The following is a 17,281-nucleotide window of genomic DNA, read 5'->3' as shown; positions in this document are numbered from 1 at the left end:
CGTCACCTGGCAGCTCAACCAGGTACTGGCAGGGTTGTCGGGCTCTTTGTTGTACCTCTCAGCACCCCCACTCCCGGGTTCCTGGCCTTGACACCAGGCAGCCCCACGGTCAGGCTCCCAACCCCATAGGGCAGCTCCGCTTCCTCCCAGTCCTGCCGCACAGTTGAGCCACTGGTCAGCAGAGGGAATGCAGAGCTCCTGGTTGTGCTGCTAGACAGCCCTGCTGCTGGGCTTCCTGCCACCAGCCCTCCACAGTACTCTAGCCCTAGAACATCCCTGGTCCTTCCGAACCAGAGATGTTGCTGGACCAGTGTCCTGGTTAAGAGAGGTTCAACCTGTAGCATGAAAAGTAGCCAGGCCTATGATGACCACTTCTAGCTTAAAGTAGGGATGTAATCATGTAGTCTATTAACCAATAAGCAAAAGCTTATAGATTAATGCTATAGACTACATGCATTTCCCCCACCAGTAAATTTTTTAGCATGCTGGCCAGCAGCCCGTCTCAGCTCCGGCTCACGCCAGGTGCGGGAGCTCATCCCCACCCCGGACAGGGGCTGCTGTCACCCCACGCTGCTGCTTCTGTATCAGAGGCAGCAGCACAGGGCAACAGGCAGCTGGTTCACAAGGGGAGCTGTTTTTTAAACTGGCTTCCCTTGTGGGCCACCTTCCACCTGGCAGCAGCCCAGAGTGACAGGGGGCTCCTCGGGCGCGGGGCCAGAGCACACTGGTTGCTGGCTCCACCCCCGGGGGCCAAGGAATAGTTGAACAACAGGTAAGAATTTATAAGATTAATCAACTATTCAATTAACTGACATATAACATCTCTAGTTTAAAGCTCATTAATTTACAATAGTTCAGAAGCATATTACACAGAAGCTAGTTTTAATTTTAGCCTGGACTTCACGCACCCTGAACCACAGCAGGAACTGGGAGGAGAGGAAGAGAGCCCCAAGCACCTACAGGAGCTACAGGGCAGAAACCTGGAATCCAGGTCTGTGGTTGCAGTGCAGAAATGAGGGTGTCACACTCACTTCTATAATGCCTGTGAAGATGGGCCTGATCTCCCCTCCAAAACAGCTGTTCTAGGGAAGGACAAGTTCTGGTCCCTTCCTAGTTCTGCAGAACTTGCAGATTTCAGGAAGATCTGGTTTCACAGGGAAAAGCTTATTTCATGGTCCAGGACACAGTTTTCATTGCAGTGAAAATGATAGGACCCTAGATATAGTTAGTGACACTTAGTTCACACTATGTTCCTGTCCTGAGCAGAGAAGACTGCCTCTCCTCCTGGAGCATGAGAGGCACTAATTATGGACTCAAAACTGTGCCCTATATTTATGGTATTAGAGTATAAAGTTCCTTCCAACAACATTTTTTTTAACTGTATCCATATATTGTACAACTGGCATTTTAAAAAAAACACATACATAGTAACTTTGGTCTCTTTGCCCACAGACTAGTGTTATTTCTTAAGCAACTTGCTCACCATATTGTTTTCTTGAAGCAAACCTTTTCTCAACATATAGCTAAAGTCTGCATTCCATACCACCACTACTTGTTTAAAAAGTATTTCAACTTTGTGACGGCCAAAATGGGTTAATACTGATTTATGCTATTTCATGTAACAAATCGGTGTTCAAAAATCTTTTTCTTATTCAGGTCTCTTTCTGTTTGCGCTGGCCAGCCAAAGTGAATTTGAACTTGGTAGGCTCAACAAATTTTAAAATATACTTAAGTATTGTTAAATTCAGTTTGCATAGAAAAATGTGAGTATATTTTTAGACAAAAAAAGTATTTGAGGCAATGTCTCATGAAGTGCTGGGTAACAGTAGGATTTTTGTCATGCATTTATATTCATGAGGATTACATTATAAAGCCAAGAATAAAAGTCAGTTTGAGATATGCAGATAATGTTTTTTAAAAACATATGAAGCAGCACACTGTTTTGCACGGACCAAAAAGGAATTTCATGCACTCAACCTACCTGTCTGGTAGTATGATTCGGCTACTGAAGGCTGAGGCTGGGCAGCAGCAGCAACTGCAGCTGCAGCTGCTGTTGGTTGTTGATAGTACTGCTTGCTGTCATAAGCCACAGCTGGGGCAGTAGATCTAACATATGAGTAGGAGTCCTTAAAAAGCATGCAAACACAGAAAGAACCTAAGTTTCTGCTTAAATATGTCTGGTACCTGGGATAAATCAAAGGCAGCCAAAGGGAAGGATAGTATATTGAACTAAGTCAATCAATTCATTTAAATAGGTACATGATTTTAGAGTTAAGTAAAGCTTTTATTTTAAATTCTTTAATCTTAAGATAAGAAACAAGTGTTGAACAGCTTTGATGAACAATATTAACAGACCCATTAAATTCAACTCTTGCATTTAAAAGTATTTTCTCATTTCCCCCTTAATTATTTCCATTAAAGAACAGAAAAACACTACTGTCAGACTTTTCCACTATTTATATCAGAACAAAAATTCTATACAATTTTAAGGAAAAACTCACAAGCCTACATAAAATATGTATATTCACAAAACTCAAGTATTTTTTTTTTAAAGAAAAGCCCACCAACCCCTACTAGGTGTTACAAATTTGATTTAGCATTTTTTCCTATTTGCATTAAATTACAGAGGGAAATGTGCATCTTTTATAAGCATTCTGTTATATACTGTATCAACCATTCTGCAGTCTAGAGCAAGAGTTTTCCATGTTGGGTCGTGGGCCCACCTGCGGAAAGCCACTGACAGACTGCAAGATGCTTTGTTTAGCTAAGCGTCCATAGGCATGGAGCCTCGCAGCTCCCATTGGCTGCAGTTTGCCTTTTCCAGTCACGGGAGCTGCAAGGCTCTGTGCAAATGGATGCTTAAACAGCATCTTGTTGCCCCCCCAGTGGCTTACTCTGGCAGGCCCACAACCCAACTCTGAAAACCCCTGGTTTACAGACTGTTCTACTTGGATTTACAGTATTTGTTAAGAAGCAACATTTCATTCCCTGGAAATTTGGGTAGTCTTCTATTTTATTTTCTTTGATTAAGGCTCCTTTTTTGCTGTCTGTGCATCAACATCTAGGAGGCAGCATAACCACTGCTCATGTAATTACTAGGATGTGTTAGCTAATTGCTGCTTCCAACCCTTGAAAAGAGCTCTCTTGTTTTTAAGGACTCAAAACAGAAGCGGCTATTAAAAAAAAAAAAAAAAAAAAAAGATACCTAGAGGGAACATTTAAATAATCAGTTGTACCATCTAGCTCTTCTAATGTGCTTTTCATCAAATTAAAGTATTTAAAATCTAGAAGGATCCCCCACTAGATAATTGTATAATGTGGCCCTTTAAATAGAGCAGTCTTTCAATGTATTCTGCTTTACTTAAAGGAAAATAGCAATATCAATACCTTTAATCGGTACACAAAAATCAGTTTCAATACTTCCAATACCACATTAATTATAACCAATGCCTGTATATTTACCTCATCTAAATCTTGGAAACAAACACGAGCCTCAAAGTAACCAGGAACACTCCAAAGCTAGGAAAAAACTCCCACTCATTTTAATGGGAATCGAGATAGCAAAATAAATAATTTAATGTATAGGGCCCATATCCTGTAAAAAGAGCTACATGGGCAGATCTGTGCCCGCAAAGAGCCCCAGTGACTTCACTTTATGTCCCACTGACTTCAATGGACTATACACATTCATGAATATTTGAGCTTAAATTAGCAGACAGGGATGATGGCAGATTTTAGTTTATTTTTAAATGGAGTGAATACAAGTTTGAGAAGAGTGCCAGATTAACAGTTCTGGAGACTAAAACAGATGTCTTGCAGCCATTCTTGGTGTAACTTTCTTCACCATTCCCTGGTTATATGCCTCAACCCTCACTTGGAGAAAAGGACAGTGCAGTCGCCATGCCCAACCCCTCTCCCCCAAATTTGTGGCCTTTTTAGAGGATAACAATGAAGTTGCTAAAAATGATGGTGGTTTTTACAATTTGGACCTTTGCCCTGTGGGAACTAGATAGATTACCAAACTCATTTCACACAGATCACCAAACATCAATCAGATAATTTTTCATCAATACTAATCTGAGATATTCAAAATGAGACCATACATGTACAGCTAATTCTAATTCTTGTAACCATCCATTTTTGTTTCCTCTGCAAATGTTATATATTATAAAATTTACTAGCTGTACAATAGGATTATAAAAGAGTAAACTGAATTGCAATTTTCCTATAAGTACACTTACCTGGTAGTTTTGTGTAGTGACTGGAGGTGGGGGTGGCGGTGCTTCCTGTTGTCTTTGGGTATAACCGTAGTCTGTCGCCGTGTGCGCTGTAGGATAACCTCCATAGGCAGCAGCTGTTGCAGCAGCTGCAACAGCTACTGGTGCAGGCCTGGCTACTGCAACTGTAGCTGCTGCTGGAGCATAGGCAGCAGTAACCGTGTGTGCAGCTACTGGAGCCTGATGCACAGTGTAGCTAGCAACTGTAGTTGGATGGGAATAGGCTACACCCGAAGCTGGCTGCTGGCTATATTGAAAAAGGACAGTATTACCCATCAAATAATGAGCCCATTTAGCTCAACAGTTAAACATGCTAGAGTTGGATACCTAAATATTTCATTCAATTTCAAAATACCAGAAAAGTCTTAAACTAAATCCTGATTTACACTTAAAAACATAGGCCAACATAACTATGGTGCTCAAAGGTGTGAAAAACTCCACACTCCTGAAGCACCATTGCTATCCCAACCTCAGCTATAGTGTAGATAAAGATGGGTTAATGAAAGACTATTTCCTTCAAAACCATTGCTCAGGGACATGGCATTCCTATAGTAATGAAATTCATCACTGTAATATGCCTCAAGACTATAGGGTCAAACCCCGCAACAAGGGTCCAGCCACCCCCACCTTCTGCCAGCAGCTGTGGGGGAAGTGGAGCAAGGCGGCCTTAGCTGCTTTACTCTCCTAGCATGTAGTTATGTGATGGGTGGCCCCCTCAACAGTCGCCACTGCCAACCCATGCAGGCCTGTTGACTGGGACAGCTGAATGAATGAAGGAGAGTGACTTCTCACAGGTTTTATAAAGACAGTGCAAAAATCTCAACATGGAGAGACGTGTGAAACTGATTTCTGATGAGGGAGTCTCCCTCCAAATGTTGAGATTAGATAGGTAGGCCATTCTAGCTAGAAAAAAAAAAAAAGTATTAACAGAAGGTCTGGTTAGCCAAGTCAAGCATACTATAGAAGTGAATGTGATGATTCTATCAGATTCTGCCAATCTTACATGCAGAAAGCAGCATACAGGGAATTTCAATTAACAAGAGGCAGATACTAATAGTTCAAAAAGAGAAGGATGGTGTCTTGGAGGGTGCAGTGATTATTTCAAAATAGAATCTAATAGCGGCCATTGTCCTATATCAGTGGTCTCCAACCTTTTTACACCCAAGATCACTTTTTAAGTCTCAGAACAGGCGAAGATCTACCGCCCCGCCCCTTCCTTGAAGCCCTGCCCCTACCTTGAAGCCCCGCCCTCTCTATTATCCTGTCCATCACTTGCTATTCCCAGCCCTTATACACTCTGATAAACAGTTTATTTTTAAATTATGCAATATATAAAATTAAGATCACATGTTTATACTTATGAAATAAATGGTCTGTTTTTAATTCATGCTATTTAAATGTCAAATGAAGCATTTACAATTATACATTTTCTCTGCTATTTTGTAAATCTAAAATCAAATATTGATAATTATATATTTTTTCTTCCAATAACAAAGCCTGTGTGACACCTGTGACTGAACAGTATCTGCCAGTGTCTTGAAGTCTGAGTTGTAGTCTGAGATTGCTAGTTGTATATAGTCCATCAGATGAGCATCTGTGATCCTGCACTTAGCCTGGGAAGCTTGCTCCAGCACAGCTGGAGCTAAACGCAGCCTCCCCGGGCTGAGTGCAGGGCAGCTGGGCTGAAGGGAAGAGAAGTGGCTGCCCGGCCAGCTGGCCATGGCGCTCAGCCAGGGTGCACCAAGCTCCACATGGGCAGACGCAGAGGAGAGGCCGCCAATCAGCTGGAGCATGGGGCAGCCTCTTTCAGCTGAAAGCCAGTCAGCTGGCTGGGGTGTTTCAGCCCTCCTAATCTCCCAGCTCCCACCATTCCTCGCAGCTACCCACCTATGTTGTTGCTCGGTGAGTAGCTGCTCCTCAAAATGAGGAAATCTAATGTAAATGTACTGCGCAGTTCAGAGAGGGCTCAAGAGCTACTCTTAGAGCCCCTGAGATCTACCAGTAGATCGCGATCTACTGGTTGGTGACCACGGTCCTATATTGATTTGCAACATATGTACAGTATGAATGTATCAACTATCCGATAAGCAAAAGTTTCCATCAGAAGCACTGGATTTATCTTCCAGTGTAGGGCACTGGCAGCTGGCATGTCTCCATGCTGCCAGTCATAGCAGGACTCCAGGCTTTCAGCTGCAACAGTCTGATGTAAGCAATACAGCATCTACATTGACAGTGCATTGACCTAACTACATCAATCTAACTTCCATACTTCTTGCAGAGGCGGAAAGTTGCTGCTGTGGGCAAAAGCACACCGTAGGTTAATGTAAACTATTTTAAGTCAACTTTAAGTGCAGACCAGGATCTGCATGCACAGATTTCTTTTTTCCTCTTCAAAAGGACAAAGCAAAGAATTCAGGCTCTGCAAAAGCAGACCCGAGCAGACTGGCTTCTGGTGGTAGAAGGTGAGAGCTGCTACCCAGAGTCAAACAGCTAATTATCAACAGAGAAGTGTGCATTTCCTGTATTTGAGAGAAGTTGTTCATCACAAGCAGCTACTAAATATAAGCTAAATAATGAAATGCTCAAAAATGTTGACAGCAGGCAATTATAGTAATAAGGCTTCATTATAGTTTACATTATACAGTAAAACTCAAGTGGGGATCCAGCAGCTGACTTGGGGACACCTGGGGTAGAGCAGCTGGGGTGCTGCTGGGTTGGTCCCGCAGCCCCGAGGGGCAGCGCTAGGGGACCTACCCAGCAGCGCCCCAGCTGCTGTGCCCCAGGTGTCCCTAAGTCAGCCGCTGCTGAAACTGATCAGCGGCTGACTCCAGGAAACCCGGAGCAGAGCAGCTCTGCCTCGGACTTTCTGGAGTCAGCCGCTGATCAGTATCAGCAGCATCGGACTTGGGGACACCTGGGGCAGAGCAGCTGCGGTGCTGCCGGATTGGTCCAGTAGCGTCGAGGAGCGGCGCTGCGGAACCAACCCAGCAGCACCCCAGCTCCTCTGCCCCAGGCGTCCCCAAGAGCAGCTGGGGTGCTGTCAGGTTGGTCTTGCCGTACCAAGGGTCGGCGCTACCGGACCAGCCCGGCAGCACTCCAGCTGCTCTGCCCCAGGCGTCTCCGATTCAGCCGCTGCTGGTCAGTTTCAGCAGTGGCTGAATCAGGGACGCCTGGGGCAGAGCCGGACTATCGGAAGGGGGGCTATGAGGGGTCTGGGGTGGCATCCCTCCCCCCACCCCAGACCTCTCATAGCCCCCCCTTCCGATAGTCCGTCATATTTGATAATCCGGCACTCCCTAGGTCCCAAAGATGCCGGATTATCCGAAGTTTACTGTACCAGGAAGTATCCGTTTAAGCTAGGGTCACGTCTATCAAACTAAGGGTCCCCTCACACGGTATCCTTAATTTTTTTAAAAAATCTTGTTTGTCGGTAGGAACCAATTTCTCAGCCATTAGTGAAAGTTTATCAAGATTGATCATAAAATCTGAAAAATATTGTTTGTCAAGAACAGTTGTCATGGTACAGAATGAACAGCCCATGTCATGTGATATCTAAGGCTAATAAGGTTCTATTACCATGTTTACTTTAGCAAATCTGTTTCCCTTGCTTCCGCAACATCATGCAGAGCTAGTGATCGAATTTGCGAGATTATGGGCAAGTATTCTTGTTTGAGTGACAGCTTCTTAGGCAAATTTTACATGATTACTATCAGAGTCCTACTATTTGGAAGAATATACAATAGACTTCGGATAATCCGGCACCTTTTGGATGTAGGTGGTGCCGGATTATCAGATTTGCAGGAGAATCGGGAGGTCTGGTACAGCTGCACGGCTTAACAGCTGGCCAGGACACAATCTCCCTCCCTCTCCCCCCAGTCTGTCTTGTGTCTCTCTCCTCCCTGCTGTAACCTGATCCTCCTCTCCCCCCTCCCCTTCCCCTGAAGCTGAAAGCTCTTCTCCATACTGTAACACTGGTTACAGCCAGCACCTGTGCTAAGCCATAGGCTTTTTAATCAGCTCGTCAGGAGCGCTTGGCATCTTGATGCCGGAGTATCAGGACTGCTGAACAGTTGGATGCCAGACTATCGGAGTTTTACGTACTACACTTCTCTGGAATCTTCAAATCTGGCTCAATATTAAAAAAAAGCCCTCTACAGTTCTTTTTTTCAGTATCTTTTACTCTACCACAGCTGGCCTCTATATAATGAGTATCCTATCATCCCTGCTAAATTATGGGTGGTTTTGTCAATATGGCTATAAACCACAAGGTATGCATTTATAAGATACAACGCACACCCTGGGTATGTTACCACCAACCACCCCACATACCATCCTAATGCCACACACCCTGGCATGACTTATTTATATAATTACCCACACTTCTGAAATATAGACAGACATCTAAAAATTAGAGAGAGAGTAAAAAAGGAAGTGGGGAGAAGTAAATAGGTAGTTCCGCAGAATAAAAAATAGTGTTGATTGTCATACAAACCAGAAATCTAGAAAAGAAAATATCAAACTAGAAGAGTTACACTGCGCTTTTGGGTCCAACTTCTTGTCAATCCACTCCTCCCTATCTTTTAATTTTTAAGTTCCATTCTACACATCATTTGATTGCTTCTGGATTATCTACCTTCGGCCCTCTTGGTTTGCTTAAACCCTGGAACTTCAATCCACTGAAACTTATCTTTTCAAGTGATACTATATAAATTGAGTTTCACAACTTAAATTTTAATTCATTTGATTTTAAAAGGCTCTCACTATTACTTTGAAGGTACTTTAGATCCTGTCCATCCACTCCTGTGCCTTCTTCCTGTTAACCCCAGTAGCCACACAGGCAGTGACCAAGCCTGAAGAAATTTCCTTCCTTATGTACCCAAGTTGTAGGAAACATTGCTTGCCTAGACATTGGAAGCAAGTTTTGCATCTGATATATACATGGATTTCTGGAGGAACATTATAATGTTTTTAGACTAAGGACAGGATATTATGGACTCTCAAGAGAGAGGCTTTTTTTTTTAAAGGAACAGAGCACTCAGGAGGCAAGTAGGCAAAAGGTCAAAGGGTGAAAAAAATCATTTTCAGTGAGTTCTTTTTACATACAAGACAGACTTCTTTCCCTTAAAAAAAAACCCCAACAACCTAAAGGAACATACCTGGATGTGGATCCAAAGTGGCCTTCATGTAGGTAACAACTAGGGCTGGAATTTTTAGATCACAGCACAGACCTCTACTACTTGAGTTAACAAGGTATTTGGTAAATTGGTAAGTAGTAAATAGGCTGTTGACCTATATATGTTGGACCAGCCACCAATTCTTGCTTCTATTTCAAGTTTCAGAGAGGAATGTATTCCAGTCATCACAGCTCTTTCTGACCCATTTCCTATAGCCTTCCCTCGAGTGGCTACATCTAGCATCTGCTTCTCTCCCAGTCCCCACATACAGGCAGTGCCCAGTCTCTCTCCTCCCATTGTCCTCCCCTCTCCAGTCTGAGTCTACTGAGCTAATCTTAACCTTCAGGACTACAATCTGAGCCTGTGCCTGTCCCAGTCTGCCTTCATTATCCTCAGCTTCCTCAATCCCCTACACACTTCCTGCATAATTATGCCAGGAGCACAGTAGATTGATAGCCCTGTCTCTGTCTCTCGAAAATTTCAGCGTGAATATTTAAAGTTTCATAAATATAAGCAACTAAAAACAAAGACAAAGTCTCATAACACCAGGTATAATGCACCATTAACTGTAATGTATCACTACAAACACCGCAAATATTTACAAAAACTCAACTTGCCCCCCCCCCCCCAATATTTTTAAGTTCATAGCATTTAACTTAGTCTGTTTCTGAAAGAGAAAACCAATCTGGAGTAACAGAAGACTAAAGAAAAGCACCTGCCTATATTGCAGAAAGTATTGTATCCAGGATATCTGGGCAAATAGCTCCTAAATGATATTATAGGGGGGAAAACAGCAGTCATGGACTTCAGATAAGGAGAGGACATGGAATGTTAACATGCATTTAATTTTGTAAAAGTGTAACCCCTGAAATTTACAGTGGTTACACATTTACACACAGGGTCCAGAAAAAGCAGGCTCCCGCAAGTGCTGGCTCTCTCCACCCCATTCTGCAGGAAACTCCATGAGAGACGGATTCCCATGTGCACCAGCTCCTGCCGCCCCTTTCCTCCCATCTCTGATATGGGGCAGTGGGGGGGATGCTGCATGTAACCATTAGGATTAACCAATGAGCCCAGGCTCATTGATTAATCATTTAAACAGGTACACATTCAGGTTATACCTACACTGCAAGGTTTTTGTGCAAAAACCTGCTGAGCGTCCATAACTCAAATGCACTTTTGCACAAGTAAATCAGCACTAAAATGGCAGAAAAGAGGACTTTCGCCAGTGTAGGTAAACTCCTATGAGGAATAACTCCTTTTTGCACTACAGCTGTTGCGCAAAAAAGCAAGTGTGGACGCTCACCAGGGTTTCTTGCGCAAGAAACCCCTATGGGAAAAAGCACAGGTGCTTTGATGACCATTCTGTGAATGGCAATCAGAGCTTTCTTGTGTAAGAGCACCCATACAGAGTGGATGCTCTCTTGCGCAAAAGCACATCACTTTTGCGATGCGCTTTGAGGTGTGGACGTGCTCTTGCACAAGAAGTTTTTGTGCAAAAGGCTTGTTGCCCAAGAAGCTTGCAGCGTAGACATAGCCTCACTTTCTTAGAGGGGACTGGCAAAATAGGCAAATTATCGTAAGTGGAAAAGGTTTCTAGAAAACAGAAGTAAACTCATTGTGAGAAAATGGAGTATTGGAAGCTTGGAACTTCAGCTTACAAAATGTGATATTTTCTAGCTCAAAAACTATAAGGATTGTTAAAATTCTAAGTTTATAAAAAAACCAACATTCTAAGTTGCAGTGAATGCAGATAATATAATCAAACCTTGATTTACACAATTTTTTTGGCATGGTTTCAGTTATACACAGTCAATTATGACCCTTGTATTTTTGTAGATTACAGGGATTCACTTTTACATGATACAGCACAGTCACCCAGACATGCTAATGAGTGTCAAAAGGATCTTGACAAACTGGACAAATGGTCTGAAATGAATAAGATGAAAGTCAATAAGGACAAATATAAAGTGCTTCACGTGAAAAGGAATAATCAATTCCAGGTATGGGAAACGACTGCCTAGGAAGGAGTACTGCAGAAAATAATTTGGGGTTACAGTAGATAAACCTAAATAAGGATGTAAAATCCCATTTAATTAGTTAACTGGTTAAACATTAAGTTTAACTAGTTAACTGATTAGTGCACCCCCCTCCACATCCACTGCGGCCAGGTTGGAGTGGTCACCAGTCACAGGTATGGGATGCTACATCCCAGCTGCTTCCAACCCCCAGCTCCTAGCCAGTATGGGGCCAGCAGAGTGGTCACTGCTTCTGGATCCAGACAGGACTGCTCTCCAGGTATCAAGTAACTTGTCAACCTGTTAACATCCCTAACCCTAACATAAGTCAACAATGTAATAATGTAGCAAAAAAAAAGCAAACATCATTCTGTGACACTTTAGCAAGTGGTGGTTAACAAGTCACAAGTAGTAATTCTTCTACTCTTCACAGCAATGACAAGTCCTCTACTGCAGTATTGTGCACAGCTACAGGAATCACAATTTGGGAAAGATGCAAACAAAATAGAGAAAGAGGAAGGATAAAAAAAAAGCAATGAAAACGAGTGGCCTCAAAAACGCAACCCATGAAGAAAGACTGGAAAAAACCCTAGGTTTCTTTAGGTCATAGATGAGAAGACTGAAGGGGGCACGATAACAGTTTTCAAGTAAGTAAGAGGTATTATAAAGAGGAGAGTGATAAGTTGTTCTCTGTATCCACTGACGATGGAACAAAAAAATAATGGGCTTAACCTAAATCTCCTTACTGCAATTTAAGACATTGAGAAAAGCTTCCTAACTGGAAATTAAGCACTGGAACAAGTAGCCCACACAGGGAGTAGAATCTTTATCACTCAAGGTTTTTAAAAACAGGTTAGAAAAAACATCTGTCAGGGATGGAATAGAAGGAGTGGGGAACATTTTTTGGGTCAGGGGCCACTGACTGACAGAAAAAAATCAGTTGAGGGATGCACATAAGTGAGAAAAAAAAATCCAAAACAAACCTTCACTGATGTGGCCCCTGACTGAAAAGGAGAAAGACACTCCTCACACAGCAGAGCCTTGGGGGACCCAGGCTAGTACACTGTGTGCACCCAAGCCCCATTAGGGAATGGAGCACCACCACGGCTCCATAATATTGGGGGGACCCTCAAGCCTCAGGGGGCCAGATCCAAGCAAGCCAAGGACCGCATCTGGCCCCTGGGCTTGAGGTTCCCCACCCCAGAATAGAAAATACTTAGTTCTGCCTCACTAAAGGGGACTGGATTAAAATGAACTACTGAGGGACCTTCTAGGGATGTAAGCGACTAATTGACTATCTGGGGGGGGGGGGGGGGAGAGGTGGTGCTGGGGGGAGCTGGCTTAAAAGCACTGTCTATCCGCAGGGGAGGCAGAGGCACATCAGACAAACGGCATGAGCGGGGACTGCAGCAGCCCAGGGTTCAGTCCTGGCTCATGCCACCCCCCAGGAGCCAACTCCATTGTGACTCTGCAATTTAAATGCAGTAGGAACCGAGCTGCCTGCACGCTCAGCTCCTACTATATTTAAACTGCAGAGCAGCAGTGGTAGTAGCAAGCGCACTCCTCCCCAATTGACTAATCCAATAGTCAATGGAAATTTGCTACTCAATTTGCTAATTAATCGCAACTTAACATCCCTAAAAGGAATACAAAAAAGTGTCATACTAGATTAAACTCCCCACCCAACTAGTCAAATATCCTGTCTGCCACACTGACTAGCTGAGAAATGTCCAAGAACTACCTACATAGATGTGAGAAACTCGGGGCAGGAAGAGGAGGGCGAAGGAACCTCTCAGCAGGAGACAGCCAGGTCAGCTGTGGCCTCAACCTGGTCCGACACTCCTGGAAGGAGACTTTGGGTTACCTACCCCCCGAGAGGGGGGCTGATGAGTGTGTAGGGAGCAAAGTACACTTCCCACTAGTATTTTTGTAACAGGGGTTCTCAGCCTTTTTGATAGCAGGGATCAACAAACCCATTCACAAACTTTTGGCAGACCAGCAACATTGTATTTACATATTCATTATACACATAATGAATATTCAAATATGCTGCTGGTCCACCAAAAGCCCTGACCTCCAGAGTCCCCCAATTCCAGCCCTGGCCACGATAGCCCCTCACCCCTCGACTACCCCCAGCACCAGCCCCTGACCAGAGTCCCTTGCACCCAGCCCCCCAGTGCCAGCAACCCACCCCTTAGAACCCCCCAAGACTTCCCATGCCAGCCTATTTTCTGAGCCCCACTGCACCCAAGCCCCCCAGAGCCTCCCCCCAGCATCATCCCTCAGTCCTCATTAGCCCCATCCACAGAGCCTCCTAATACCAGTTGTGCCCCCATAGCCACCCCCACTACTTGCCCCACCCCCAAAGCGCCCCTGCACTAGCCTCACCCCTCTCACCTAGCCCTGTGCTGACTTCCAGCCACCAGCTGAGCATTGCTGCCTGGGTCACAGCTACTTGAAGGCTGCTGTGACCGACTCCACACAGCCCTCCCGCTGCACAGCAAAGCACTCACTCTTCAGTGACTGGGAGGAGATCCCTGTCCCTGACAACCCGGACCCTGACATTCACAGGATAGGCAGTGTTTGCAGCAAAAGCAAAAGGGGCAGGCACATATTTTTGGTGGCTCGAGAGTTCCTCCCCAGGCCATTAAGTCGGGGCCTAAAGGAACAGAGTCACTCAGCCCATGCAGGTCTTGGGCTCACGGCACCCACCCAACAGCCAGACAGTACTAGCCCACCTGACACCCACTGGTTCGGTTAAGGGAGCCCAGCCCCTCTGCCAACTCTGACTGGCACTGCTAGCTGTGGCACCCTGGGATGTTGGGAAGCTGGGCCCTGCCTGAGGAATGGAAAACGTGGACACCCAGCATGGCTCCCCGGGGCCTCTAACCTGATTCTCCTTGGTAATATTGATAAAAGGTTGGGACCCTCATGGCCATGAAGGCTCCGCTCCCTAGTCCTGAACATGCCACCCACAAAGGAAAAGATATGGGGTAGCTGCCAACCATGCAGCCCCATTGGTCAGCTGCTGCTGCCAGTAGGGACAGCCTCACTGTGGCCCGGTTCCAGCTGCAGCACATGGGGCAGCCTGCAGCACCACTGACTGTGGGAGAAGAAACTTTAGTGCGTGCGCAGGTATGCACCTTACAGGGAACTGTGCTCCCCAGCAGGCAGGGCTCATTAGCAGCTAGGGGCATGGCCTGGCTGGCAGGCAGGCATCCATGGAGCAATGGTTGGAAACTGCTGCTTTGTAAGAAGGAATGACCACTCACTCACACTGTATAACAGATGAAGGCAAACCATAGGTTTTAGCATACTTGATGGCTACATCTACACTGGCCCCTTTTCCGGAAGAGGCATGTAAATTTCACCAGTCGTCGTAGGGAAATCCACGGGGGATTTAAATATCCCCCGCGGCATTTAAATAAAAATGTCTGCCGCTTTTTTCCGGCTTTTAAAAAAGCCGGAAAAGAGCGTCTACACTGGCCCCGATCCTCCGGAAAAAGTGCCCTTTTCCGGAGGGTCTTATTCCTACTTCAAAGTAAATCCCCCGCGGATTTCCCTACGACGACTGGTGAAATTTACATGCCCCTTCCGGAAAAGGGGCCAGTGTAGACGTAGCCTATTAGTTTCCATTCCATTCTTTATGTGACCTAATAGATGATTTGCTTTTGGAATGGAGCTACATACAATGGACAACTCGGTGACCATCTCTACTTAAAGATACCTAGGTCCTTCTTCCATCACACTATTCCTAGTGTCATTAATTTTATGAAAGAAACTTTCACAAGTAGTGATATTTGATAACATACCTAGACTGCTCAGGAAAAAGGAGAAACAATAGCTATGGTACTCTGCAGAGTGAGACCCACGACATTATTTTACAGTTTTTAAAATTAAGAATTTATATGAATTTAATAAAAACATCAATTCTGAAGATTTTCTGCTTGGCACTGATATGGAAGACCTTAGATATATTGTGCAATGCAAGAGACTCGATCAATATGAAAAAAAATCAGTCAATTTGATAAGCCATTCTACATTTTCTGTCCCAAAATAAGATGGCTCCCCCCCCCCCTACGGTTTCACCCTAGAATGTGTTGCATTTAAACAGTGGGTAAAAAGTTTTTAAAATGGACCACATTAGGGATCATGGCTGACAACTGAAAAGTTACAACTGCAAACACCTTAATTTGACCTTGCAACCTATATTAAGTAAGCTGTTCCTAGGGGAAAAAATATTCTAAAGAAAAAAGTTTAAGTGTTCAATCCTAAAAAATTACCCTATTTGTCAAACCTGAAAGTGAGTCACGATTTTGCAGCCCTCAAGACTATAAACCCACAAATGCACACACGGATGTTGGCAAACAGTATAGTTTAGAACAAAGCTAGATTTAAATAAACGTTATTTGTAGTGATCATTATTGACTTGAACTCATCAGCTAAGACACTATAATGGACTACACATGGATTTATGCACTGAAAACTTGATGCACTAAAATACCTCACTGACACTACTATTAGTTACAGATGTTATTGCCCCAGGAAAGTACAGAGTAAGAGAGAACAACTCTTGCAATTACTTTCCTTGCTCAGGTAACGTCCAAAGTTTTCTAGGCAGAAACTTCGTGTTGAGACTCCCTCCTTCTAGCTCGGTGGTTTTCAAACTTTTTCCTTGCAACCCAGCTCAAGAAAATTGTTGATGCCTGTGACCCAATATAATTATATGGATCCAGAATGGGGTTCGTGTGTGTTTCGAGGAGAGGGCTCCGTCTGCGTGTGCAGGCACTAGTTTTGGAATATCATAGTGGACTCCAGACTGGGGGTCAGGGTACAAGGGATTCAGGGTGAGAGGAGAAACTGGGCTGATGTGGTGGTGAGTTTCAAGGTGGGTGCAGGACCCCTCTAGGAATGCAGGCTCTAGGGTGGGACAGAGACGACATGTTTGCAGCATAGTAGGGGGGCTCTGGGTTTAGAGAGGCTCAGGGCTAGGGGTTGGTGCTCAGGGTTTGGGCATGGACTTTCTTCTGCAATCTCCGAGTTAGCAGTGCAGCAGGGTTGCTAAAGCAAGCATCCTGCCTGTCCTGGCACCATGGACTGCACTGCACCCCAGAAGTGGTCAGCAGCAGGTCTGGCTCATAGGAAGAGGTGCACAAGTGGGTCTGTATGCTACTTTCGCCCACAGGCACCACTCGCACCGTAGAACTGGACCAGCTTCTGGGGAAGCCTGCCTTAGCAACCCTGCTGGTCACCCTACAACATGGGTGGGCAATAATTTTTAAGCAGGAGCCACTTAAAATTTTTTTGAAGTGGTCACAGGCCACCCCGGGAGGGGCGGAGACTTTAAACAGCAGTAATTTAAAGAGCTTGTGCCTCTCCTGCAGCTCCCATGCATCACATTAGCAAGAGACGGGATCTACAAGCCCTTTCAAAGCCTGCTATTTAAAGGGCTCAGTACTCCCAGACTCGATGATAGGATGTTGCTTGGGAGCCAGGCGGCAACCAAGCCCTTTCAACAGCTTCTACTGAAAGGGCTTGCCGGTTCCCTGTGTCTGTTGCCTGCTAGCCATAGGGAAGGCACAAGCCCTTTAAATAGAAGCAGTTGAAAGGGCTTGCGTGGCTCCAGCTCCCAGGCAACACACTAGGGGGCAGGGCCTGGAAGAGCTCGGTGGGACAGATCAAAGGCCTAGGTGGGCTGGATTTAGCTTTTGCCCACCCTAGTCGTACAGCAAGGTGACTCAGTGCCTGACATTCTGTGATCCACTACTGGGTCATGATCCTTAGTTTGAAAAAAATCTCTGTTCTAATTCAT

General features: G+C 44.8%; 1 protein-coding gene and 1 non-coding gene across 4 annotated transcripts in view; both read right to left on the bottom strand.

The window, feature by feature from the left end:
• ZFR (zinc finger RNA binding protein) overlaps positions 1 to 17,281 on the bottom strand; it is a 55,298-nt gene that overhangs the window by 31,595 nt on the left and 6,422 nt on the right. For all 3 annotated transcript variants that reach the window (XR_012904961.1, XM_075932589.1, XM_075932590.1), the window contains exons 3-4: positions 4,242 to 4,524; positions 1,982 to 2,126 (exon numbers count right to left, since the gene is read on the bottom strand). Coding sequence is in view for 2 of the 3 variants with exons in the window: in XM_075932589.1 (XP_075788704.1) it covers positions 1,982 to 2,126; positions 4,242 to 4,524 (428 nt within the window). In the remaining variant the exon portion in view is untranslated. The remainder of the gene's footprint in view (positions 1 to 1,981; positions 2,127 to 4,241; positions 4,525 to 17,281) is intronic.
• On the bottom strand, positions 7,788 to 7,924 carry LOC112544719 (small nucleolar RNA SNORA66). Its single transcript, XR_003088060.1, has one exon. It is a non-coding gene; the product is annotated as a small nucleolar RNA SNORA66 (small nucleolar RNA).

The sequence above is a fragment of the Pelodiscus sinensis genome, chromosome 6 (genome assembly GCF_049634645.1).
Source record: "Pelodiscus sinensis isolate JC-2024 chromosome 6, ASM4963464v1, whole genome shotgun sequence".
Classification (NCBI taxonomy): domain Eukaryota; kingdom Metazoa; phylum Chordata; order Testudines; family Trionychidae; genus Pelodiscus; species Pelodiscus sinensis.
Note: the sequence above shows the minus strand (reverse complement) of the source record. Positions and strands in the feature narration are given on the sequence as shown.